General features: G+C 44.0%; 1 protein-coding gene across 3 annotated transcripts; it reads right to left on the reverse strand.

The window, feature by feature from the left end:
- Positions 1–5,654: 5,654 nt before the first annotated feature.
- On the reverse strand, positions 5,655–25,724 carry NIT2 (nitrilase family member 2). 3 transcript variants are annotated; one of them, XM_040225979.1, is made up of 10 exons: positions 25,640–25,724; positions 20,389–20,507; positions 18,729–18,868; positions 17,282–17,370; positions 12,893–12,986; positions 12,308–12,382; positions 11,162–11,240; positions 9,393–9,491; positions 6,482–6,537; positions 5,655–6,146 (listed from the first exon to the last, which is right to left on the reverse strand). In XM_040225979.1, exons 3-10 carry the CDS (start codon positions 18,847–18,849, stop codon positions 6,055–6,057), a joined length of 705 nt encoding a protein of 234 aa, XP_040081913.1. In that variant the 5' UTR covers positions 18,850–18,868; positions 20,389–20,507; positions 25,640–25,724; the 3' UTR covers positions 5,655–6,054. The 3 variants fall into 3 exon arrangements, with proteins under 3 accessions (XP_040081913.1, XP_040081908.1, XP_040081901.1); XM_040225974.1 differs by having other exon boundaries at positions 18,748–18,868; positions 25,640–25,721; XM_040225967.1 differs by lacking the exon at positions 25,640–25,724 and adding an exon at positions 24,858–24,953 and having other exon boundaries at positions 18,748–18,868.
- Positions 25,725–27,647: the final 1,923 nt, after the last annotated feature.

Below are 27,647 nucleotides of genomic sequence, written 5' to 3' on the forward strand. Positions count from 1 at the left end.
TAATAAAGATCAAAAACAAAACAGAGATCAAAAAAAAATAAAATATCAATATGCCAAGAGTTAGCTTTTTGAAAAGAAAATTGACAAGCCTTTACCCAGGCTCTTTAAGAAAACAGAACCCAAATGAAAGAAACAGAAGAAGAGAAATTAGAACCAGTATCACAGATTAAAAAAATTACATGCAAGAAACAAAAACAATTATATACCAACAGGAAAATCTAGTAGAAACATAAATTTCTAGAAATGTACAATCTTTCAAGAATGAATCAAGGAGAAACTGATAATCTAAACAGACCAATCATTAGTAGTAAAATTTAATTAGTTATCAAAACTCTCAGCAAAAGTCCAGGACTGGTCAGTTTTATAGGGAAATTCTACCAAACATAAAAAAGAGCTAGTATCTATCCACAAACTACTATTAATTTTAAATTTTTTTAATTACTTTTAAATTGAAAAGGAGGGAACAGTCCCCTAAATTCATTCTGTAAGACCAGCATCACCCTGATGCAAAAATTAGACAAACACAACACACAAAAAGGGAATTCCCTGGCAGTTCAGTGGCTAGAATTCCACTCTTCCATTGTGGGGGGGGGTCACAGGTTCAATCCCTGGTCAGGGAACTAAGACCCTGCAGGCAGCACAGCATAGTCAGGCAAAAAAAAGAAAAAAGATAGCACATAAAAAATTTGAGGCGAATGTCTCTGATGAATATAGATGTAAAAACCCTTAACAAAATATTAGCAGACTGAATTCAACAATATATAAAAAAATCATACACTGTGATCAAGTGGGATTTATTCCAGGGATACAAATTGTTAATTTCACAATGAATAAAAGTGGCATTCAACAAGATGACATAACAGCCCTAAATATGCACCTAATAAGAGAGCTTCAACACACCTGAAGCAAAATGAAAGAACTGCAACAATGAGAAACTGACAAATCCACAGTTATGCTCCAAGATATCAACACCCCTCTGTTAATAACTGACAGAAAAATTAAAACAAAAACAACTAAAGATACAGAAGACTTAAAAACACTATCACCCAATGTGACTTAATTGACATTAATAGAACAGTCTACGTATAACAGCAGCTGAATACACATTCTTTTCAAGGGTACATGGAATATTTACTAAGACAGAACACAGTATGGGCCATACAACAATCTCATAAAACAAATCCAGAAGTATTTAAATTATACAATATATGTTATCTGGCCACAATGGAATCAAATTAGAAAGCAATAACAGAAAGATCTGGAAAATCTCAAATATTTCAAAATTAACATAAATAATCCTTGGATCAAAGAAAACATTAAAAGGGAAATAAGACAGTATTTTAAACTAAATGAAAATATATCAAAGATTTGGAATGCAACTAAAGCAATACTTAGAGGGAAATTTATATCACTAAGACAACTCTATTAGGAAGGATGAAAGGTCTTCAATAAACCTAAGCCCCACTTTAAAAAACTAGAAAAGTAAAAGCAAATGAAATGCAAAGTAAACAGAAGAAAAAAGAATAAGAGCAAACCTTAATATACTATGGCCAAGTGAAGTTTATCCCAGAAATGCAAGGTTATATTCATTCCAAAATGAATATAATTCACAAAGCATAAACAGACTAAAGATGGAAAAAGAGGTTTGTCTCAATAAAGGCAGGAAAAGCATCTGAAAAAAATCCAACATCCTTTCCAGAGAAAAACTCTCAGCACACTAGGAACAGAAAGGAATTTCCCCAATCATAGAGGGCATCTTTAAAAGACTACATGCTTTCTCTAAATTAGGACCAACACAAATATGTCCATTCATGAGTCTATTCAGAACTGTACTAGAGGTTCTAGACAATGTTACAGGCCAGAAAAAAAAAAAAAAAAAAAAAACAGATTGGAAAGGAAGGAGCTTATTTATTTTGTATACTGTATTTGCAGACATGATCATCTATGTGAAAAATCATATAGAATACAAACATAAAATGCTGCTAGAATGAGTTTAGCAAGGTTTCAGAATAAAAGAGCACATATAAAAATAAATTCTATTTTATATACTAGCAATGAAAAAATAAGAAATAAGTTTACAAAACAATAGTGCAGCATTATAAAACTTGTAGGCTTCAGGGATAAAATGGACCAAAGACCTGCATTACCTTGACTCTGGAATTAACAAACACTGTTGAGAGAAATTAAGGAAGGCCTAAATAATTGAGGAGATATCTCATATTTCTGAGTCAGTGATTCAATATTGGTTAAGATGTCAACTTTCCACAAATTCAATGCAATTCCAATGAAAACCTGGACAGCCTTATGTTCTATAGAAATTTACAATCTAATTCTGAAGTTTGTTTGGAGATACAAAGGACTTAGTCTAAACCATTTTGAAAAATAAGCTGAAGGACTAATACTGACTTCAAGACTTAGATTACTAAGTTATAGTAACCAACACAGTAAGTTAGTTCATGTATATATAAGAATATATATGGCCAATTCATTTTAATAAAGATGCCAAGGCAATTCAATGGAACAACTGGATAGCTAGAGGCAAAAAAAAAAAAAAAAAAAAAACTAGACTCTTACACCATATACAAAAAATTACCAATTCAAAATGGGTCATACCTCAAATAGCCAAAGCCATCTTGAGAAAGAAAACAGAGCTGGAGGAATTAGGCTCTCTGACTTCAGGCTATACTACAGAGCTACATTAAGCAAAACAGCATGTTACTGACAAAACACAGAAATATAGATCAATGGAACAGGACAGAAAGCTCAGAAATAAACCCATGCACTTAGTCAATAACCTATGACAAAGGAGGCAGTGGAGAAAAGATAAGTCTCTTCAGTAAGTGGTGCTGGGAAAACTGGACAGCCACATATAAAAGAGTGAAATTAGGACATTCTCTTAACATCATAAACAAAAATAAACTCAAAATGGATTAAAGACTTAAATGTAAGACCAGATACTATAAAACTCTTAAAACAGGCACAACACTCTGACAAATCACCGCAATATTTTCACCTCCTGCTGCTGCTCCTGCTAAGTCACTTCAGTCATGTCCGACTCTGTGAGACCCCATAGATGGCAGCCCACCAGGCTCCCCCGTCCCTGGGATTCTCCAGGCAAGGACACTGGAGTGGGTTGCCATTTCCTTCTCCAATGTGTGAAAGTGAAGATGCTCAGTCATGTCCTACTCTTAGTGACCCCATGGATTGCAGCCTACTAGGCTCCTCCGTCCATGGGATTTTCCAGGCAAGAGTACTGGAGTGGGGTGCCACTGCCTTCACCTCCTAGAGTAATGAAAATAAAAACAAAAATTAAAAAAATGGGACCTAATTAAACTTAAAAGCTTTTGTACAGCAAAGGAAACCATGAACAAAACAGACAACTCACAAAATGGGAGAAAATAATTGCAAACAATGTGACCAATAGGAGATTAACCACCTAATACAACTCAGTATCAAAAAACAAACAACTCAAACAACCCAATTTTTAAAAATGAAAAGACCTGAATAGACATTTTCCCAAAGACATACAGATAGCCAGAAGGCACATGAAAAGATCTTCCACATTGCTAACAGAGAATTTCAAACAGAACTATAATGAGGTACTACCTCACACCAGAATGGCCATCAAAAAGGCTACAAATAATAAAAGCTGGAGAGGGTGCAGAGAAAGGGGTACCTCCTACACTGTTAGTGGAAGTGTAAATTGGTGGAGCCACTAGGGAGAACTGTATGGATGGTTCTTAAAAAAACTACATTTGTAATTTACCATACTATTCAAGAGTCCCTTGGACTGCAAGGAGATCAAACCAGTCAATTCTAAAGGAAATCAATCCTGACTATTCATTGGAGGGACTGATGCTGAGGCTGAAACTCCAGTACTTTGGTCACCTGATGCGAAGAGCCAACTCATTGGAAAAGACCCTGATGCTGGGAAACGCTGAAGGCAGGAGGAGAAGGAGATGACAGAGGACAAGATAGTCAGATGGCATCACCGACTCAATGGACAGGAGTTTGAGCAAGCTCCAGATGGTGAAGGACAGGGAAGCCTGGAGTGCTGCAGTCCATGGGGTCCCAAAGAGTCGGGCACGACTGAACAATATAATCCTACAATTCCACTCTTGAGCATATACCCAGACAAAACTAGAATGCGAAAAAAGACATGCACCCTAATTATAACACTCTTACAACAGCCAAGACATGGCAGCAACCTAAATGTCCATGAACAGATAAATGGATAAAGATGTGGTACATACAATGGAATATTACTCAGCCATAAAGAAGGATAAAATAAAGCCATTTGCAGTAACATGGATGGACCTAGAGATTATCATACAACTGGAAGTCAAGATAAATGTCATGTATCAGTTATATGTGGAATCTAAAAAAAAGATACAAATGAACTTATTTACAAAACAGACAAAAAACTACAGTATGATTCCACCTGTAGGTAATTTTTCACTAGTCTGTAGTGACAAAGCTGATCAGTGATCACCTGGGGATAAGAGTAGTAGCCAGAGAGATAATAAAATAGTACAAGGAAGCTTTTAGGGGTGGTGGGTATATTCATTATCTTGACTAATGTGGTTTCATGGACATATACATGTCAAATTTTGCCAAATTGTACACTTATTTTTAAAAAGTCATTTGACTTTTTCACTGTTGAACTCTTCTCAGTATACAGTGCTGTTTTTCAAAGGTTAAATTGCACGCGATAATGTCAAGTTATTCATTATTCTTACAGCTAAAGGGATGTGCATTCATGTATTCTTTTGTTTTAAAATCTTACTTTCTAATACGGCAAATATCTCTATACATGTAAACAGCAATGTGCTAGAGCAGACTTACACCAGCTCACAAGAGCTAATTAGACTTCCAGCGCTGTGTTTCGAAGTGTTATATTGATAGCTTGAATTTGGCAGTAACTACACCTTAAAAATTGGGAAATGCTTCCACAAAATCAACTTTCTCAGACTGCTGGTTGTTAAACATCTACTAACCCATTACCAGCTATAATATACATAAAGAAAAGCTCAATGGAATTCTTCAATTTTAATTGTGTAAAAGGATTCTGAAAACCACTAAGCTAAAAACTTGACTTTATCAAGCTAAAAGTGTTACTAGCTGCTAAGTCGTTTCAGTCATGTCCGACTCTTCAACCCCATAGACAGCAGCCCACCAGGCTCCCCCGTCGCTGGGATTCTCCAGGCAAGAACACTGGAGTGGGTTGCCATTTTACTTTCAGACAGTCATGCATATTAAGAGAATCTTTTGCAGCTCACACTTCAGTTGCCTTGACCAAATTATGCCACTGCCAGGGGACTCATGTTTGAAACATTTCCCTTAAAACTAGAGAGGGGTCTTAAATCCTTAGCTCCTCCCTGAATTTGAAGAGCCCTAAGGGTGCTTTCATGCACTGGAGAAGGAAATGGCAACCCACTCCAGTATTCTGGCCTAGAGAATCCCAGGGACTGGGGAGCCTGGTGGGTTGCCGTCTATGGGGTCGCACAGAGTCAGGCATGACTGAAGCAACTTAGCAGCAGCAGCAGCAAGAGTACCAGGGAGAGTGGAGCTGCCATCTCCTCTAGCAAACACCAAGGATCCATCCCACAGTTACTCACAGACCAAAATGTGACATTAAGATGCTGCTCAAAGACCAAGGTTTCTGCATAACGTATTCCAACTCCAGCAATCAGATAAGAGGTTCACCACACAAATATACTTGTACAAGGTGGATCAGCCATCAAGGATACCAGGATCTGATATTTTAATGACTGCTTGAGACAACTTGAATATGGAAAATTTAGAGCCACCCCGCCCCCACCCCCCCACCCCCTGGCCCCGCTCCTGTTCTTCAATGCCAGCCCTTTTTGACCATTGTATATGGTGTGGAGAATACCAGCATCAGCTCCATCATCCCAACAGAGCTTCCCTTTCCAGGAAGGGAAAAGGCTGAAATTATTAAAAAAAAAAAAAAAAAATTCCATTAAAGAATTCATAAGATTGTTGATTATCCTGTAGAAACATATCTTCCTGTTTCATGACATGTCGGAAACATCAGGATTTTTTGGCTTCCACTGCATAGAGGTCTGATCGCTTCTGGCTAAAAATGGGGATTTGCTGGCGAATTTCAGCCAACTTCTTCAGGTCTGCAAAAACAGAAAAGTGCACTATTAGCAGATGTGATTCCTTACTTGCCAACAGGAACTTCTTCCCCAAACAGTAGAGAAACAACCAAAGCCCCAGCCAGTAATTTACTCGTGGGCCTTGTCTGGAGGCACATTCAGCCTGGCACGGCCCCTGGTGTCATTTCAAACCAAATCAAGAAAACTCAGGCTGAGACAGAGCCCAGGGCTTAGCCAGAGAACCAAGGATAAATGAGGAGGGCAGGGTATAAAGGAGTCCTGTGTTCTACAGGTATAGAATCTGGCCTCAGGGCACTTAGGGACACCAGACAGCTAAACTTGGCCAGAGTGAATCTTACCTATATCTGCATACACGATCGTCTCTTCAGCGCCAGCTTTGGCAAGGACCTCCCCCCTGAAAAACATTCAGGGGAGAATGAGTCAATTCCCTGATGCTTGCTGTTATTTACTATCTCTGTTTTTCCTCCCTATCTCACAGGCCAAATGGGAAGGAATCTGATATTTAAAACAAGAAAATATGAGCATAAATTACTGTGATGCTTTTGAACTGTGGTGTTGGAGAAGACTCTTGAGAGTCCCTTGGACTGCAAGGAGATCCAACCAGTCCATCCTAAAGGAAATCAGTCCTGAATATTCATTGGAAGGACTGATGCTGAAGCTGAAACTCCAATACTTTGACCACCTGATGTGAAGAGCTGACTCATTTGAAAAGACTGTGATGCTGGGAAAGATTGAAGGAGGGAGGAGAAGGGGACGACAGAGGATGAGATTATTGGATGGCATCACTGACTTGATGGACCTGAGCTGAGTGAACTCCAGGAGTTGGTGATGAACAGGGAGGCCTGGCGTGCTGCAGTCCATGGGGTAGCAGAGTCAGACACAACTGATCAACTGAACTGAACTGAACTGAACTGAACCACTTAAGTAGCTGTGCGGTCTTCTGGCAAGCCATGTGGAATCTCTACTTCCTAATCTATAAAGTGGAAATATGAGCTCTGTGAGGACATAGTAAGAAAATAATCTTTTTTTTTTTTTAAATCTTGAAGGATTGGGCCTGTTGTTTGATGTTCCTTGCTCTGATAAGATATAAAACTGCTGCAAACAATGCTTCTTCAGAACAATTCCTCATAGCTATCTGAGAAGCTGTCTCTTAGACTACAGTCCTCAGTTTGGCTTGAATAAAACTTTCCTATTCCTACTATATAGATTATTACTTCCACTCTGTCGTGAGTACATTCAAGATCCCTTTCCAAGGGCAGTCTAGCTCTGTTTCTTCACACCTCCCAAGGCTGCTGCATAACCCTGGGGATGGAGACGGAAGGCCTGGGTTTGCCTGGATCTCTGGCCTCGTGTCTGTGATCCTTGGATCCCTATGTTAATGGCTTTTGGGTTTGGAGGGAGAGATTTCAACCTATGAGGCCTGAGTAGGAGTGGGAGAACCATGCCCCGGCAGGAACCCCACACTGGAAACAACAACACTCCACAAAATCTGAGGAAAAGCTGATTTGGAAAACTATTTCCAGTGTTGAGTCTCTTGGCCCAAAACAGGCATTCCAAAACCTAACTGTGGGACTTCCCTGATGGTCCACTGGTTAAGAAACTGCCTGCCAATGCAGGGAACACAGGTTCAATCCCTGGTCCAGGAAGATCCCCCCTGCTGCAGGGCAACTAAGCCCACGTGCCACAATTACTAAGCCTGTGCTCCACAACATGAGAGAGGCCCCCACTTGCCACAACTAGAGAAAGCCTGCGTGCAGCAACGAACACCCAGCACAGCTGAAAATTAATCATTAATTTTAAAAAACCTTATCTGTGAAATTTTTCCAAAGCACAAAACAAAATGATCCGATACAACAAACAATCTGATATAATAATTGGTTCCGTCTAGGGCCACAGATTTTTGGCATAATAAGCTACAGACATCATCATTAATGCCATTTAACTGAATCCTCTTCTAGTCTCTTTCTTCTATTTTTTCCCCATTTGCCCCGGCATGCAAAGATCTCTGTGTTAACCCTAGGCACCTATCACAATGACAAATAAGCCACAGCTCCCAACCAAATGGGGGAAATTCCGCAAAGGAAGAAATACAGGCAAATCTTATGTAACCAACTGTGTTCAAAAGCAGCCAGCCTGATGAGTTAAGAGTTCACCAGGAGAACCAGCTGGGTGAGCAGAGCTGCCCACCAGGCCAGTAACCCGATCACTAATGTCTGCAGAGGAATCCAAGTCAAGTTTAAGAAAATTTTGAAGCCAACTCGATCCTTCCAGCCTTCCAATGCACCCCAGATCCAAATGTGCAGGAGACTCACTGAGAATCTCCCACTGGCCATATCTCCCAAGGCCTTCCCCACCACACACATTCATCTGTGAGTCCTACAAAGTCAAAAGAGAGGACTCTGGGAATCCCACAGTGACATGTAAGCCCTTGTAGTACTGATATGTTTATCCTGAAATTTTAGAAATACCTATCTGTGCGTGTGTGTGTGTGTGGTAATCATACAGACATACTGAGAAGTAGTATGGAATAAATCTAAGTTCTGAATTCAAAAGTCTTGGATCCAAACACCAACTCTGGCCAATTCATCCTGTGAACTTCAAGTCTACCATCTACTAACTGGGCTAAATAAAGATAAGTCCTTGAGAGCTCAAATTGAGATAATGTGTGTGAAAGTACCATGTAAATTGTACAAATGCCGGTAAGCCATGTCCATTACCATACGGCTGTGTATATATCTGGGCAGACTTCCGTGCTGGTTTCCCTAAGTAATAGAATGCTTTACCCTCTCACAGAGGACAAGTTCACAGTTCCTCTTAATTCAACCCATCTTCCACTCTCCTCTAAGCATTATGCAGGGAGCAAAATCCTTACCCTCAACTCATCCCAGCCCTAGGTCCAGTGACCCGGTCTAAATTTTAACCCAAAGCCAAGAGTTTGGGAGCCTCTTTTACTAAAAAACCACCCACCCGTGACTTCTGCCTCGTTTCCAAGTTTGGTTGACGATGAACGTCACTCAGAAACTCAAAACAGGGCTGCGGCCAAGCACTCAGTCAGGAGAGCCAGGCCACTTCTCTCTCGCGAGACTTTCAAGCGGAAGCTCCTCCCACAGAGAGAGCTAGTGAGCTGGCAGGCCTGCGGGCAGACCGCAGTGGAGGGAGGCGCAGGGCCACTCGGGAATCAGACAACCCACCTGCCCAAGCACCCCCTCCCTCGAGCTCAGTGAGCCCGTCCCTGCAGAGCCAACTCACCAAGGACTCACGACGGTGCTGTGTCCCCAGGCAACATAGGACGCTTTCTCATCCCGGGCGGGAGATGCTGTGGCGACGTACACCTGATTATCAACAGCCCTGTGGTCAATGGACAGAAAAGAGGTAAATCATACAGCACAGATCTGAGACGTTTTTATCCTAAGTGTCCAGACCCTTCTTTCAAAAACTAAGACAGGACAGGCTGGCTCGGACATGGAAGAAACATTCAAAGCCACAGAACTCTTTCTTCAAAAAAGACCTTGCTGCACAAGCTAGTTCTCAACTGGGGCAAGTTTGCCCAGCAGGGGACTTCTGCCAGTGTCTGGAGACATTTCTGACCAGGGGATGGCTACTGACATTGAGGAGAAGAAGTCAGGGGTGCCGCGAACATCCTGCAACACAGAGGATGGCCCCCACAACAAAGAGCCATTTCCTCCAAAGTGTCAACAGCACCACAGTAAGAAACCCTGGCCTAAGCCGACCTGTAACAGGTAAAGAGCAGAGCTTCTCTGGTTCATGCAACCCAGGTGACCAGAGAGAATGGACTGGCCTCACTGGAACAACACCCTGGGCAGGGCTGCAGGGCCCTCCATGCCAACGGGGCAGTCCCATCACCTCAAATTAGGCAAGAATTCCAGATGGTAGCGTGGCTACACCAAGCCACCTGACCCACAGCCCTCCAAGCTCAAACAACAGATTCATACCAGGTCATCCCAGGCTCTCTCCAGCTTTTCCTGCTTTCAACAAAGCAGCATTTATTAATACTCATGGGATCGCATACCCCTACCACCTTCCATCATGCAACCAGCCAAACACTTCTACATCCCCTTCCAATAAAAATCAGTTATCTCCAGATGTGAGCATAGTGGCCACCCTTGGGCAGAGAGAGGAGAGTACTGACTGAGAAGGAGAAAAGGGGAGCATTCCAAGGGGCTAGAAATGTTCTAGATTTGATCCTGGTCAGAGGTGAATCCATATGTAAAAATTCACTGATCTGTAAACTTAAAACTAGTACACTTTTCTGTATCAGTATATAATACCTCAATTAAAAAAATCTTTTCATGAACAACCCATCATCTCTGAGCAGCATTTCATGGTTTGCAGAGCACTTCACAGTCACATTCCTGTTCCGTTCTATGTTACACCCACCTCTGCTGTTTGCCCTTCACTCCTCGGGCAACTAAGGAAACAGTAACTGTCCCATGCACAGCACAGCCATGCAGCGCTCAGAACTTAGAGTTTAGAAGAGCAAGAACTTATCACAAGTGTCTTGGCAGAGTACCGAGACTAGCGGAAACTCTGGAGGATGGAGTAGGATAAGCACCCATCTACACAGCACAGGGACTGCTGAGTGTAACCACAAGACTCTCCCTTGGGCTGTCAGACTAAAGAACCCTTGCCTTTGCCTTGGCTCCAGCCATGTACACTCTATGCGTCTCCAATTCTCTGTAAAACCTGCTGGCAACTCTATTAGAGACAGAAATTCTTATCTGAACACAGGAAATCAAATCACTGCCCACTTGATGGGTGAATGCTCCTGGAAATGCAGACATCAGTCCTCAAAATCCACAAGGCTGGTGCTGTGGCTTCTGAGAAGGAGCCCACAGCAGAAGCCCTCCTTTTGGACTGGGAGACAAAGAGTCACCTTTGGGAACTGCCTCTGGGTGCCAGGGCAGCCTGAGTCAGAGGCTGCATTCCATATGGGGAAGGCTGATGCTTCCACCAAACCGCAAACATTTTCGCAGAGAAACACTTAGATGTTTTCTTACCGGCCTCGCTGAAGCAACTCCCAGTGGGCTGGCCCGGTGGTTAGATTAAAAGCTCCAGGATATACCAACAGCTGGCAGCCTTGGGGCGAGAAAGGCCAAAGAAGAGGGATGCAGGTGGACACCCGTTACATTGGCCCTCCCTCCTTACCTAGTGGGGACCAAACTCGAACTCCCCCAATGTGAATAGATTCAGCAGTGTTATAGATGGCTGTGAATTCCTCTAGAGACACACACACAACACATACACACAAGGACAGTGATCCTGACAACCACTTTTCAAGCAAAGGTGACTTTGCTTGAAAAACATGGGGAATCTGTCATTCAGACTTCTCTCAGCACCATGTGGACAGCTCCCAGGGTCAAGGACCACGTTTTGTGATGTTCATCAACTGAAATGAGGAGACGACTAATTGCTCTACTTCTTACAGCTAAGACTCAACTGAGACAGCCAGCCTGGAGCCCTTGCACCTCCACCTTTTGCTGAGCAGGATGTCAAACCGTCTGCACCCACTTCACTTTATAGTGACAGACAAACTCGCGTCAGAGTACCTCTGGCAGTCTAGTAAGGATGCTAGTATTGTTAAGCATCATATGAGGAGCTTCGTAAGTTCTCTGTCTGTAATCCTCACATCTTTCCTATGAGAAACTGAGGCCCACAGTTCTCCAGAGATTAATTTACCCAAAACACTGTGCCAGTTAAGGGGCAGAGCTGGAACCAAAGCCCAGGGCTTCTCCTCTGATTTGTGCTTCTCAAGGTGGGCAGGATGGTCCTCTGGACCACAGTGGCACTGACTACCTTTTTGCTGTTCCCAACATCAAGGGCTAGCGAGTGGTGAAAGGCATGTGTAGGAAGACCTACTACTGGGGCCCAGGTGCCTCTCCAAACCCAGCGGCCAGAAGGGCTCTAACAGCAGAGCAGACATTTAGTTTAGGAACATGGCTCCTGCCTCAGCTGTGTGGTGTGTTAAACTACAACCTCCGGAAAACCACACTGCCCATTCACAGAAGCAGTCTGAGAACTCTCACAGACGCGGAGCTCAAGACCTCCTCCAGGTTTTCTGACCAAGGATTCCCTCCACCCGCAAAGCCCAGAGCCAATCAATCGCCAAGCCAATCAATCAATGCCCTAACCCGAGGCAGCCTCACCTCTCTGTGCATAGATCTGCGCCAGCTCTGAGAAGCGGATGTCATAGCAGATACCCAGGCCCACCCTGCAGTAAGCTGTTCTCCAAACAGAAAATGTACAAAGTTAATCTCCTGAAGCAGGTGTGGCCAGGGGAAGTCTCCGAGATCCAATGGTCACAGAACCCTGACGGGGGTACATTCATGCAGGGCCCGTACACGGAGAGAACATGCAGGCTTGCTCCTGCGTGGACTCTGCCTTGTGAGAACATCATGTACAGTAGAGCAGAAATGAGAAACTCACTCTAATTATTAACAAATGTTTCTTATCTAAGTGGGAGGTGTTCAGTCATGGCCTAATAGGTACAGGCTGGAAGCTATCACACTAATAAAGGCTGTGACCAATGGAAAAGCACAATCATGTCAAACCCTTAGTTCTCCATTAAATCCCCCACTTTCTAGATCTCTGACCATTCTCTGCCCTTCTCCCCCCTGGCCTTCTAGTCAGGTTTTGTAAAGAAGTTGGGAAGCAACATAATGAAAAACAAAGGACTACTTGATCCTTGTCTACTGGTACTGCTGAAAGAGGTGAATTTATCTGGTACGTACGAGTATCAAATGTGGAGAAACTATCACCAGGACTCAATGTTTCAGATTCTTGAAATGTGATTTTCCCAGGAACATCAATGTCAAACAGATGGAGCTGCATCACAAATAAAGGATTTGGTTACCTCCTTTCCAGCAGGGTTCATGGCAGTAATAACATACACCTTTCCATGGTCAGCCATGGGGTTATTCTAAGATCAATTGTACAAAGGGCAGTGCCAACCTGCCCACAACCCACCCCAGAAGCTGATGACATCCTATGAAAACGACTTCTAACACAGGGAACTGGAAAAATGATGCTGTAGGTTATATGATCCTTCTTCCCTTGGTGGTGTGCAAATCAACGTCTAGATTTCTTATGGAAAGCAATTAATACGCTGCTGTTTTTACTCAATATAAATGCTAAATGAAGACTTCTCAGAATCAGAATCAAACTGACACATTGGCAAGGAGAGGTAGAGAGGAGGCGAGTGATCAAAAATAGGTAGTTTTCCAAACCCAATGCAGCAACATATTAAAAAGTAACTTCCAGATTGGATTTATTCAAAGAAAGCAAATGTGATTTAATATTTGAAAAATCAAAGTGATTTACCACACGAACATAATAAAGGAGAAGAGTCACATGATCATCCTAAGAGGTGTATAATGAGCATTTGGTAAATTTCTACATCCATTCTTATTTAAGCCTGGCACACTGTAGTCTGTGGGGTCGCAGAGTTGGACACAACTGAGTCACTGAACAACATTCTTATTTAAAAAATAAAAGAGAAAAACTCTTCTAGGATGGGAATCCCTTTAATAAAGAGAATCTGCAAAAAAAAAAAAAATCTAAAGAAACCTATTTAAAGGTGAAACATTAAAACCCTTCTCCTGTTGAGATCAGGAACAGGTAAGTACATCTGCTATTCAACACTGTACCAGAGGTCCTAACCAAAGCAATAAGGTGAAGGAAAAGAATAAAAAAGGTAAAGATTAGAAAGAAAAAATTAAAAGCCATTATTCTCAGATAATAATTGTGTACCTAAGGAATGTCAAAGGACATACACAGGTGAATTATTAGAATGACTGAGCTTAAGCAAGGGTATTATATACAAGGTCAATATTTTTAAAATTTGCTGTACGTCTATATACTAGCAAGAATCAGAAAATGAAAGCTCATCAGAAATACCATTTAGGAATAAATCTAGTAAATGATATAAGACTATATCCAAAAAACTATTTTAAAAACTTTGAGAGAAATTAAAGAAAGCCTAAGAAAATGGAAAGAGAAATATATTCATGAACTGGAAAACTCAATTCTCATAGCCCAATGCTGGGTCTGTTTCCAGTCATGGCAGAGTGGCTCCTATAAGACCAGCTTTCTCACAGGTAACCCTGAACTCTGGACAAAACAAAACAAAAAATACAACTACTTAAAAGCACTTGACAATAATCAAAATCAGGGAAAAATTAGAGAGAAGTCATCTTCTGGAAGACAAGACCTAGTGGTGAGAGAGTTTCCCACCTGTTTACAACTTTTATTTGGAAGCAAGGCCCCAGCTGTTGCTGGGAGTGGTGGTCACAACTACCCACCAACACACCAGCCAAGGAATCAAAGGACAGAGCTTCACAGCAGCTGGAAAGTGAGGGGAAAATACTTAAAAGGAGAAAGCAAAAGAGGAGCCCTAAATTTTACATATAAAAGCTGTCCAAATCTCTGACTAGCCAATGCACTAAAGATGTGTGGGGCAGACTCTGGGCAGCCCAGCTGAAGCTAAACTTTACAACAGGCAGAGCAGCTGCAGTTGCCACCCACCTCACCAAGGAAGGCCTGTGAGTGTGCCCCAACTACCTACCTGCTCAAATAAAAAACTCAACACTTTTCGGGCGAACGCAATAGAAGTTAGAGTCTCAAGAACATATAATCCAATAAACAATCCAAAAAACTGGACACACAAAGCTATGACCCAAACTCTTAGAGAACAGCAGCAATGGAGCAGACCCAGGAAGACCCAGATGTGATCACTACCGAAGACACTAAAGCAGCCACTGAAACTAACCTCAAGAAAGTAAAGAAACAGATGCTCCTAACAAATAAACAAAGAGGAAACACAGTAGAGAATAAAAGCTGTAAAAATAGAATGAAATAAATATTCAAGAAATGAAAAATGCAACATCTGAAATTTTAAAAAATTTCACTGGATTACAGGAGAGGGGAGCTTACAGAAGCCTCAGTGAACATAAAAGATCAATGGAAAACATGCAATCTGAAGACGACAAAGTGTTGAAAAACAAAAATAAAAATCCACAGCCTTGGTGACCGGGTTTGGTGAACAGTATCCAAATTGGAGTCCCATAAGAAACGGCAACCCACTCCAGTATTCTTGCCTGGAAAACCCCATGGACTGAGGAGTCTGGTAGGCTACAGTCCATGGGGTCACAAAGAGTCGGACACGACTAAGCGACTTCACCTCACAAGAAGAGAATGGGACAGAAAAATATATAATATTTCTTGAATATTTCATTCTAACAACCTCTGCCTTTTAACTGGAGTGGTCACTCCATATTTAATGCTCCCAAGTTTCCCAAATATAGTGAGAAACTAAATTTACAGATTAAGAAACACAAAGCAGGACGAATACCAAAAAAAAAAAAACCAAAAAACTTGTATCAGGAATATAAGAGTCAAAATACTGAGAACTAAAGATTATGAAAAGATCTTGAAGGCAGGTAGAGAAAAACATGAATTACATGCAGGAGAACAATACGAATTACCACTGACTTCACGCGTGTGGGCATGCTCAGTTGCTTTAGTCATATCTGACTCTTTGCAACCCCGTAGACTGTAGCCCACAAGGCTCCTCTGTCCATGGGATTCTCCAGGCAAGAATACTGGAGTGGGTCACCATGCCCTCCTCCCAGGGATCTTCCCAACCCAAGGATCGAACCAACATCTCCTGCACTGGCAAGGGGATTCTTTTACCTACTGAGCCACCTGGGAAGCCCTACTAACTTTGTATCGGGGGGAAAAGAGAGGCTAGAAGACAAGTGAATAATGAATAATGGTCTCTCAAACATCTGAGGAAAAAAAGAAAAGTGTCAACCCAGAATTCTATTCCACCAAAAACATCTTTTAAGAATGAAGGCAGAGACTCCCTGGCGGTCCAGTGGCTAAGACTTCACCTTCCACTGCAGGGGGCAGGGGTTAGACCCCTGGTCAGGGAGCTAAAAACCCACATGCCTTTTGGCCAAAAGACCAAAACATAAGCAACAGAAGCTATACTGCAACAAATTCAAAAAGATTTTAAAAAATAGCCCACGTCAAAAATATCTTTTAAAAAATGGCAAAGTAAAGGTTTATCCATAAATAAAACTAAGAGAATACATATCTAGCAGATGCTCACTTCAAAATGCTAAAGGAGGTCTTTTTGACGGTAAATATACCAGAGAGAACTAAGATCTTCAAGAAGAAAAGAAAAATACCAGAAATGGTAAACAGTGGGGTAAACATAAAATATTTCTCTTAATTTCTTTAAAATACAAGTGACCACTGAAATTAAAAATTAGTATTTTGTGGGATTTCTAATGTATATAGATGCAATATGTATGAGAACCACAGCACAAAGAATGGACCTAGATACAACTGCCAGGTTCTTAAATTTCACGTGAAGAAACAGATTCTTAACTAAGAAGACTATGACAAGAAAAAGTGTGTATATTGTAATCCCTAGGGCAACAACTTAGGGGAAAAAAAAAAAGCAAACTACTACTCAACTCAAAAGAATGCAGGAAAGAGGAACAAAGGGAAACAGTAATTCAATGTCTATGTGCTTAAAATCCAATCATGTCAATAATTACATTAAATACAGAGTGACCACTCCAGTGAAAAGGCAAAGATTGTCAGAATGAAAAAAAGCAAGACCCAACTACATGCGGTCTGCAAGAGAAGCATTTATATATAAAGAGACATACAGATTGAAAATAAAAGATTAGAAAAACATGTACCATACAAACAGTAATTAGAAGAAGGTACAGTGGCTTTACTAGTATCAGAGATAAACATCAAGACTATCAGAATACCAGAAAAAAGGGACATATCATAATGAGAAAAGGATCAATTTACCAAGACTTAACAATCCTAAGTGTATATGCATGCATTACCACTGCAAAGATGTCAGCTCTCCCCAAAGTGATCACTATATGTTTAATACCATCCTAATCCAAATTCTTGTAGGTTTTTCCTTGGCCAAAATTGATAGGCTGAGTCTACAATTTATATTAGCAGGCCAATGGCCAGGTATAACCACCTGTGCCAACTAAGCCAATACCTGATGTGTGTACCACAGGATGGATACTGGGAACTTCAGAGCGAATTCTCAAGAGGCAGTGAGACTTGCCACATTCTCTACTGACCTTTCTGTGCTTTACCAGTAAACTTCCATCAGGCCCAAACACAGCACAGGTGTTATATAATTTCCCAGCATCTTTTTCAGGAATGGACCCTTTTGTTGAGAAAGAAACACAGAAAGAGACACAGAAAACATTCTGAATGAAGCATTCTTTTATAACAGGACAAAGGCTTGTTAAAGTTTACTATCTTCTTGGGTCCAACAATAAAGTTTACTGTCTTCTAAGGGTTATCTAATCATGATTATTTTCTTCTTGAATACAATTTTTCAGAGACCAACTTCAGAGTGTAGGTAAAATGTAATTAAGTCAGAGGCCAAAGAAAGGTTTCAAAACTAATCAAACTATTTTTCGATTTAGCTTTGCTCTTGAGCAACACTTAACCTGAAGCATTAGACCAACACAGGGAATTCACAGTTGCTCAACTTAAATCCACCAGGTCCTGCAACATAACTATATCCAAAAAGGCCTTGAGATGGGAAGGTATGCCAGTCTTTTCATCACTAAGTATGGTGCCTGTAGTTCTATCTCTGCTTGCTCTGTCCTCTTTTCTCCACCCCTTATTTATTTCTAATTCTCACTGTATCGGAATACAGAAATAATTTTGTTTACTGTATTGAAGAGTTTTACTGTATTTTTATGTAAACAAATAGAACATTTTTATTTAACAAGCCACAGAAATAAAGCTACTTTTTAAAAATTACAGTTGATTTATATTACACTAGTTTCAGGCACACAACATAATGATTCAATCTTTTTTTTAGATTGCACTCCATTTAAAATTATTACAAAACAATGGTTTTATTTCTCTGTGCTGCACAATATATCCTTGTTACTTATTTATTTTATACATAGTTGTTTCAATCTCATCCCATCCCTAATGCCCCCTCCCCTCTTCCCTCTCCCCACAGGTAGCCACTAGTTTGTTCTGGGAGTGAGTCTGTTTCTGTTTTATTACGTACATTCGTTTGTTTTCTTGTTTTAGATCCCACATGTAAATGATAGCATAAAGAATTTGTCTTTCTCTGACTTACTTCACTAAGCCTAAAACTCTAAGCTACCTTTGATGTCAGTGGTCTCTTTATGGGGGAAATAAAAAGAAAGTCTTAACACTGTATTAAAGACTTTCAGATACAGTTTTTCTTTCCACATTTCCACCTGCCCTTGAACCCCCAGAGAAAATTTTCAGCAGTTTGGTGTGTGTCCAATATTCACTATGCCTTAATACATAAATACATATAAAAACACAGTCTTTTATGTGGATCATTAATCTATAGGGAAGGACCTGTTCATTTCATACCAAACTTGTTCTTTTTCCACCAAAGTGTGTCTTGCAGATCCTTCCACAATCCTACATAGACAAATCTACCTCATTGTTTTCTATGGCTAATTTGTATTCCATGGTTCAAATGTAATAGTTTCTCAGATGTTTTTAATGTTTAGGCCATTATACCTTGAGGGTAGGAAGTTACCTCCAATGACATATATGCTGCACTCCTTTGCCACTTCAGAAAGCTTCTGTGTGGAGTCACCAGGAATTTTCTCTGCATATTCAGGAAAATATTTTGTGCCATATGGAGAATTAAAGCATTCCTAGAATAATGTTGGAAGAGAAAAAAGAGGGGGAGGGAAACCCAACTTACTTTTAAGTTCTGCTGTAAAAAGACATAGTTCTCAAAGAGGTAAAAAAATACAACTGATAAGAAAAAACACAGACACCTTAGGCTAAAGAGCCTGTGGGCACAGACAGGACTTGGCTGCAGGCTCAGATGGGGCTGGAGTCAGTGTGCTCAACCAGATGCTGGTCACCCTGGCAAAAAGCTGCACTTGTCTCTCCCTGAGTCCACAGAACCACGCCTCCCCAGCGTCGGGCACCCGGGACCCACTACCACTGGGCTTGCTCACAGGATTAGGGGTGTTAAGATGAATCCAGACTCTCAAAACTATATTATTAACTATGTAAAGCAATAAAGCCTGTGTTTTTCGAAAATACAGAAGCTGTGAAACCCGCCAAGGTTAAGGCGTTTCCTCATGTATATGGGATACACGACGGGATGTTTCTAAGCTCCCTTCCAGCACCATCATTCTGATCCTGCAAACTCTCTCACTCCCCTGAATGTGTCTCAACAGCTCTGTGATAAAAGAAAACTCATGGATTTCACCTCCAGTGAAAATTCATTTACATTCACTGAGACTGCTTGTCTGTGCTAGGAAACCCAAGGCTGAGGATCACCAACTTGTAGAAGACACATTAGCAGGGGACACATGCAGAATTCAAGTGCTTTCACTCCTGGCCTTTAGGCTCTGACCCCCAGCAGCCTAAACCGACAAGAGGCCATGACTGGATATAAGGAGGGGTGAGTCCCACGACTGGAGTGACATTAAGATCTCAAGCGCCCCTGCTAAAGACTCCTACTCACTGGCCTCCCTGGTAAATGGCCCAGAGCCTAGAATATCAATACAAGCTAGCCCTGAAGAGTCTCCAGGGCTTGCAGAGGGCTGCCTCCTCCCCACCACGAGGTTGGGGACGGTCAGGAATAGTTCCACCACTCACCCCTGCAGGCTTCTGCCAACAGAAGGGGCCGATAGGTGCATCTTCTGACCAATGTGGGACAGTCCATGGGGCTGACCCTGTACTTGTTGACAAACAAATGTGGCCCCATCCTCTGCTGATTCTGTTTTAAACAGGTTACCTAGCAAACTGGTGCAGCATCCTTTGGCTCACTGCATACTATAGGCTTCCTAAATGGTTAACAATTTTCAACAATGTTTTTAAAATGTCGGAAGCTCAGCGCTAAAATCAATGTCCTGGTCTTGTGAAGACTAGATTATGCAAGCAGAGAAGCTAAGTGCCTGAGGCACTGAGTATTTTGGATTTAGGTAAGTCCCTTTGACTCCTGGGCTTCTGAACAGAGCAGGTGACCTAAAGTTAAAGACCTGTCACCAAGCTGGCATGTCCTTATCACAAAGACCCTTGCTAGGTCATCGTCCATACAGACGAGGAACCATCCTGGGGTCCAAAGGGACCGTGCTGGCCCCTAGGACCCAGAATGAGCAGACATCACACTACCGGGACGACAGTGCTCAGAAAGGGGTGGCCACCCCAGACTTACAGGCAGGGAGACTATCTGGGCTCCTTGCTTCGATGCCTCCCGGATGAGGCCACAGGCTCGAGTGAGGTTCTCTGACTTGATGGAAGAAACCTGAAGCTGGATGAGGGCCAAGCGGAAAGCTGCGGAGGAAGATAAGAGAGAACAGTCAGGAGATCTGACTGCTGACTCAGATAGAGCAGCAGTTCTTAACGGAGGGTAAGTCTGACCCCCAAGACATGTGGCAGCGTCTAGAGATACTGCTGGAGTGCTACTGGCATCTAGTGGGCAGAGGTCAGGGACACTGCCAAACATGCCACAAGGCATACGACAGTCCCTGATGACAAAGAATTATCCACCCTCGGTTGGGAAGATTCTTTGGAGGAAGGCAGGGCATCTCACTCCATTATTCTTGCCTGGAGAATCCCATGAACAGAGGAGCCTGGCAGGCTGCAGTCCACGGGGTTGCAAGGAGTCAGACACAACTTACTGACTAAAACAACAGCAGCAAATGTCAACAGTGCTAGAGTTGAACAACCTTGAGACAGAGCCACAGTGTGAGGAAAGCCTGCTCCAGGCACAAGAATCTGAAATGAAACCAGCAGGGCCAGCTTCTCCCTTACAAAAAGAGAGGAGACTGGGCTTGAATAGGGAACTATCTCTTATCATCAGAGAAGGCGATGGCACCCCACTCCAGTACTCTTGCCTGGAAAATCTCATGGATGGAGGAGGCTGGTGGGCTGCAGTCCATGGGGTCGCGAAGAGTTGGACACGACTGAGCATCTTCACTTTCACTTTTCACTTTCTTGCATTGGAGAAGGAAATGGCAACCCACTCCAGTGTTCTTGCCTGGAGAATCCCAGGGACGGTGGAGCCTGATGGGCTGCCATCTATGGGGTCGCACAGAGTCGGACACGACTGAAGCGACTTAGCAGCAGCAGCAGCAGCAGCCGCCGCAGCCGCAGCATCCCTTATCATGTGACCTCAGGCCCCAGGTGCTGAGTACCTCCCAGCGCAGCAGGTGAAGTCTCTCTGGCAGTCCCTGCCCCACCGTGAGCCCGAAGGAAGCAGACACGCCTAGCTCAGCTTCCCCATCACCAGCTGGGACACAGTGCATTGGTCCAGCCCCTGGCAGACAGGGAGCCTGGCAGCCGGTGGGCTGCACATGAGCCACAGGGAGGGACCCTGGGAGGGCCTGCACTCATCCCAGAAATCTCCCAGTGCCCAGAGGAGCACACCATTAAGCAGCAAATGAAAAACAACATGAGAGGCTGAAACACTGTGGAAGGAAAACCAAACAGCACTTCTTCCTGCTGTCTGAACAAGGGGCCCCACATTTTCATTGCAGACAGTCCCACAAATTACACAACCAGCCCTGCCAAGCAGACCTGCTGTCAGCCTTGGGGCAAGGTCACCAGTTCCTCCAGGCTTTCTTGAGGTTGTCACCACATCCAATACTTGCTTTTCCTATAGAGCTCTCTCTTAGCTCTTACTGTAATCACCTTTACTGGTTAATAGTGCTCTATATAAATTTTTTCCTGTTCAACTGACTAGCGTGGTTTCCAAGTCCCGCCTGGACACTTACTGACACAGTTTCTGCTTGTGGTCTTGATGAAGGCTACATTAAAGGTTCCCAACCATGTCATAACCCACAAAGCTCTGCAAAACTTCTGGAATTCTCTGGAAGTTAATTGGCCTGGCCTTGCTTCCCTACCCCAACTCTGCTGTAGAGTCTAAAATTCCACCCTTAGTGACTTCTCTCTCTGGGTGTCTCTCCTGTACCTATAAAAACGTCCCCAGAGAAGCAACATTGACAGACCCTGGCCTTTGATGAAGACCTGTTTGGCTCGGGGTTAATCCTAAAAATAGGAAAACTCGATGTCCATTCCTTGTTGTGGTTGTTCAGTCGCTCAGTCGTGTCCGACTCTTCCCGACCCCATGCACTGCAGCACGCCAGGGTTCTCTGTCCATCACCAACTCCCAGAGCTTGCTCAAACACATGTTCATTGAGTCAGGGATGCCATCCAAATATCTCATCCTCTGCTGTCCCCTTCTCCTCCTGCCTTCAATCTTTTCCAGCACCAGGGTCTTTTCCAGTGAGTCACCTCTTCACATCAGGTGGCCAAAGTATTGGAATTTCAGCCTCAGCATCAGTCCTTCCAAAGAACACCCAGGACTGATCTCCTTTAGGACGGACTGGTTGGATCTCCTTGCAGTCCACAGGACTCTCAAGAGTCTTCTCCAAAACCACAGTTCAAAAGCATCAATTGTTAGGCACTCAGCCTTCTTTATGGTCCAACTATCAAATCCATACATGTCTACTGGAAAAACCATAACTCTATTTGGATATTTGTTGGCAAAGTAAAGTCTCTGTTTTTTAATATGCTAAGTTTGTCATACCTTTTTTTCCAAGGAGCAAGTGTCTTTTTAATTTTATGGCTGCAGTCACCATCTGTGGTGCTTTTGCAGCCCAAGAAAATAAAGTCTGTCACTGTTTCTATTGTTTCCCCATTTATTTCCCATGAACTGATGGGGCTGGATGCCATGATCGTAGTTTTTTGAATGTTGAGTTTTAAATCAATTTTTTCACTCTCCTCTTTCACCTTCATCAACAGGCTCTTTAGTTTCTCTTCGCTTTTTGCCATAAGGGTGGTATCATCTGCATATCATCATCTGATTTCTCCTGGCAATCTTGATTCCAACTTCTGCTTCATCCAGCCCGGCATTTTGCATGATGTACTCTGCATAGAAGTTAAATAAGCAGGCTGACAATATACAGCCTTGATGTCCATTCCTTGGTTTCTTCTAAATACAATAAGAACTAAACTGAATCTGGAATGCACCTTGTCAAATAGTTTCAAAGAATGGATGAAAACAAAAGCTGGGATGATTACTTTGGGGCAAACAGCCCGAGCTGTCACCAGAACATCACAGACTCCGTGAAGTCTCCACTGTAACTGAGAGGTGGGGCTTTGTCTCTGCTGCTGAGGGAGGGTAAGCTGAGATCCCCCACGGCTCTCTGATGGCTTCCTCTCCCCGCTCCCACCAAGGAAAGCAGCTGTCCAGGACCAGGGTGGGGACTGGCCAACATCGTGCAAAACACCCACCCCATAGAGGGCCCGAGGCAGGACAGTTCCACCGCTGGGGAGTTCCTGGAGGCGGAGGATGGGACACAAGTCACTTCATCTCAACTGCAAAAGGAACACACTTTTCATTTTCAGGTCCCTAGTAGTAGTGTTAGTCACTCAGCTGTGCCCATCTCTTTGCGACACCCACAGACTATAGCCCGCCAGGGTCCTCTGTCCGTGGGATTTTCCAGGCAACAATACTGGAGTGGGCCGCCATTTCCTTCTCCAGAGGATCTTCCCACCCAGGGACTGAACCCAGGTCTCCTGCGTTACAAGCCGATACTTTACCATCTGAGCTACAGGGAAGTCATCAGGTCCCTGGCTATACTATACTAACCCTTGATTGTTAGATTACAATGAATAGTTCATGTCCCTGGCTATACTAATATTCACTGTAATCTAACAATCAAGGACTCACCAAGGGGAAGGATAAAATATCTTAAGCGAAGAGACCAACGGGGAAACAGCACAGGGAACGTGCAGGTCTTTAACACATATAAGCATCCGTGGGTTATCGTTAGTGGTATTTTGTAGGTGAATAAGTAAGAGGCTTGCAGAGGGAAAGGTGCAAGAAACCAGTCAAAAAAGTAACTGGCACAGCCACAATCAAGCCAAAATCTGGACTGCAGACAGGAGGGGCACCTGTTGTCAGGTAACTTGAAAACACTCCTCAATGGAGTCAGATCAACGCAGCCCTCAACTCCACCAAGAACCACAGCTCTTAAGTTCATTAGTCTCTTCTGAAAGATACAGTCACCCTCAGAAGGAGGTGTGTAAAAGGACTTCTATACTCCAATCCTGGAGGTTCATTCAGGCACCAGCTTGCACTGCACTTCAGGATGTTGAAATGAAAAACAGAGAGCACTCCCACAAACACTATCACCTTGAGAGAGCCGCACAAGACCTCAGTAGGAACAGTTTATGTTCATTGTAAAGGAGGGAAACTGAGGTCCAAAGCGATCAAAGGACTTGCTGACATGGGCTGCAGCAAGACTGTAATAATCCAGGTCTCCAGACTTTTTACGCCCAGAGCACTCTACTGCCTCGTGTAAAAGAATCGGGCACAGACTTGGGAACATAGCCAGAACCTCATCCCTGGGGCTGATCCTGAGTAGGGATGTGTAAGCAACATGTGACACATGCGTACTCAGCTGTGTCCGGCCCTATGGACCCCGTGGACTGTAGCCCACAAGGCTCCTCTGTCCCTGGGATTTCCCAGGCAAGAATACTGAAGTGAGCTGCCATTTCCTTCTCCAGGGGATCTTTTCCACCCAGGGATCAAACCTGCCTCTCCTACATAGGCAGGTGGATTCTTTTACCACTGAGCCACCTGGAAAGCCCCCAAGACACACGTTAATACCTAACGTGAAAGTTCAAGGTCCACGTGCAGAAACAAACTGCCCATTTTTGTTGTTGTTGTTGTTCAAGAGAAGGCAGCATTTCCCAGTGGGTGTGAGAAGGGCGCACTGCGGAGCAAATTAACGAGTTCACTTACCACACAAGCCCGAATCAAAGAAAACACGGGGCTTCATTTTCACCTGACAGGGCTCAAACCACAAATAATCAGGGTTGGTACCTTTGCAAAACCCAAGTTCAAACCAATCTAAAACTAGCAGCAACCTCCAAGAATCCCACGGGACAGGCTCTCTACACCTGAGGTATCATAAGTACTGAAAGCTTCACTCAAAGTGCACAGTCTTCGGGTTGTGGAGCGGCGGGGGCGGTACGGAACAGGAAAGACCACCAGGGAGGGTGCGGAATTAGCATTTGAAATAAGCACCCTTCCCGCGCCGATGAATCTGGAGCGGAGCGGAGCGGACCGGCCCGGACTGCTCGTGGAGCCGGCCTCACGTATCTCAAGAGCCCGCGGGGCGGGGAGCAAGGAGCGAGCCCTTCCGGCGCGCTGACCCGGTGCTCTCGCGACGCCGCTGGCCCTTCCGGAAGCCCAGAGTCCCCGGCGTGCGCCGCGCCGCGCTCCGCGGCCTCCTCCTCCCCGCGCCCACCGCCCCACGAACACCAGAGCAGAGAAGGCCAAGGGCGCGGCGGGGACAAGAGATGGAGAGAGGGGCTGAACGGGCGAGCCGCTCCGCTGGCGTTGCACCCGAAGCCTCCACTCCAGCCCGAACTTGGGCCGCGGCGCTACTCACTGGCCATGGCTCTGCCGGGAAACACCATGGGTACTGCTGAGCCCAGGTCTCTTGGCGCCGCGAGGGGCGGGGCAAAGCGGCGCGTCCGGGGGCGGGGCTTTATCGCCTGATGCTCCGCTTCTCGCCCCGCCCCGCCCCGCCCCTGGGCCTTTTGGCTGGGCTCAAAGGTTGTCTTCTTTCTGCTGCTGCTAAGTCGCTTCAGTTGTGTCCGACTCTGTGCGACCCCATAGACGACCTCCTACCAGGCTCCTCTGTCCCTGGGATTCTCCAGGAAAAAACACGAGTGGGTTGCCATTTCCTTCTCCAATGCATGAAAGTGAAGTCACTCAGTCGTGTCCGACTCTTAGGGACCTCATGGACTGCAGTTTACCAGGCTCCTCCGTCCATGGGATTTTCCAGGCAAGAGTACTGGAGTGGGGTGCCATTGCCTTCTCTGTGTCTTCTTTCAAGCGCGCCTCAAATACCTGTTAATCTTTTGCTGTTTCAGTAACATCCTTGTAGTCAGATACCGAAAGGCAAGGGACAACCTAAATCGGGGTGGTACGCTAGTAATTGTTTAACAACCGATCTCTCCGAGTCTAAAGGAAAGGATTGAACCTCTTGCTAGTTGAATCACCTCTGTGGCCAGGGGAGATAGCTTACCTTATACTGATTGTTGTTTGGTCGCTCAGTCGTTCGTGGCCGATTCTGTGACCCCATGGACTGCAGCAGGCCAAGTTCCACTGTCCCCCTGTCTCTCCTGAAGTTTGTTCAAATTCATGTCTGAGTTGGTGATGCTATCTAACCAGATTGCCTTGGGGGATTTGAACAAGTCCCCAAAAGGAGTATAGAATTATCTCGGTTGATTTAGGCACTCTGGGTTTGGAGTACAAGGCTGCTATGAGATGCTGCTGCTGCTGCTGCTGCTGCTAAGTTGCTTCAGTCGTGTCCGACTGTGTGTGACCCCATAGACGGCAGCCCACCAGGCTCCACCGTCCCTGGGATTCTTCAGGCAAGAACACTGGAGTGGGTTGCCATTTCCTTCTCCATGCATGAAAGTGAAAAGTGAAAGTGAAGTCACTCAGTCGTGTCTGACTCTTCGAGACTCCATGGACTGCAGCCCACCAGGCTCCTCCATCCATGGGATTTTCCAGGCAAGAGTACTGGAGTGGGTTGCCATTGGCTTCTACGCTATGTGATGAGAAGAGCGAAAAAGAGAAACTAGGTTCAGACAGAATATCGTCAACAGCACTTCAGTCCTGCAAGGAGAGCCAACCAGTCCATCCTAAAAGGAAATCAGTCCTGAGTGTTCACTGGAAGGACTGATGTTGAAGCTGAAACTCCAATACTTTGGCCACCTGATGAGAAGAGCTGACTCATTTGAAAAGACCCTGATGCTGGGAAAGATTGAGGGCAGGAGAAGGGGATGACAGAGGAGGAGATGGTTGGATGGCATCACCAACTCAATGGACATGAGTTTGGGTAGACTCCAGAGGTTGGTGATGGATATCAAGGCCTGGCGTGCTGCAGTCCCTGGGATCACAGTCAGACATGATGGAGAGACTGAACTGAATATGCTGCAATCTGCTAATACTGTTTTAGGATATTTGCTTTTATTAGGTTTGATTTTTAATTTTTTTGTTTGTGCTTTTGTCAAATTCAGGGAATCAAAACGTTATAAAACAAAAATGTGCTACCCTTAAAAAATTTTTTTAATAATTTATTTTTGGCTGTCCTGGATCTTAGTTGCTGCACAGGCTTTTCTCTAGCTGCAGTGAGGAGGGCTACTCACTTGTTTCGGTGTGCTGGCTTCTCACGGTCGTGGCTTCTCTTGTTGTGGAGCACTGGCTCTAGGGTGCAGGGTCTTCAGTAGTTGCGGGTCCCAAGCCTTAAGGCACAGGCTCAATAATTATGGCACACAGCTCAGATGCTCCATGGCATGTGGGATCTTCCCGGATCAGGGACTGAACGGGTGTCCCCTGCACTGGCAGGTGGACTCTTCACCACTGAGCCACCAGGGAAGCCCAAT

The sequence above is a fragment of the Oryx dammah genome, unplaced genomic scaffold (assembly GCF_014754425.2).
Source record: "Oryx dammah isolate SB20612 unplaced genomic scaffold, SCBI_Odam_1.1 HiC_scaffold_2, whole genome shotgun sequence".
In the NCBI taxonomy this organism is placed as follows: Eukaryota; Metazoa; Chordata; class Mammalia; order Artiodactyla; family Bovidae; genus Oryx; species Oryx dammah.

What these genes read in the sequence shown, in the direction of transcription:
- NIT2 (XM_040225967.1), bottom strand. Translation starts at nt 24,897, where the DNA reads ATGGGCAGTTTGTTTCTGCACGTGGACCTTGAACTTTCAC. An exon ending in CAGCATATATGTCATTGGAG is followed by an intron (nt 17,371 to 18,747) that starts GTAACTTCCTAC and finishes TCTCAACAAAAG; the next exon opens with GGTCCATTCCTGAAAAAGAT. An exon ending in GATCGTGTATGCAGATATAG is followed by an intron (nt 6,147 to 6,481) that starts GTAAGATTCACT and finishes CTGTTTTTGCAG; the next exon opens with ACCTGAAGAAGTTGGCTGAA.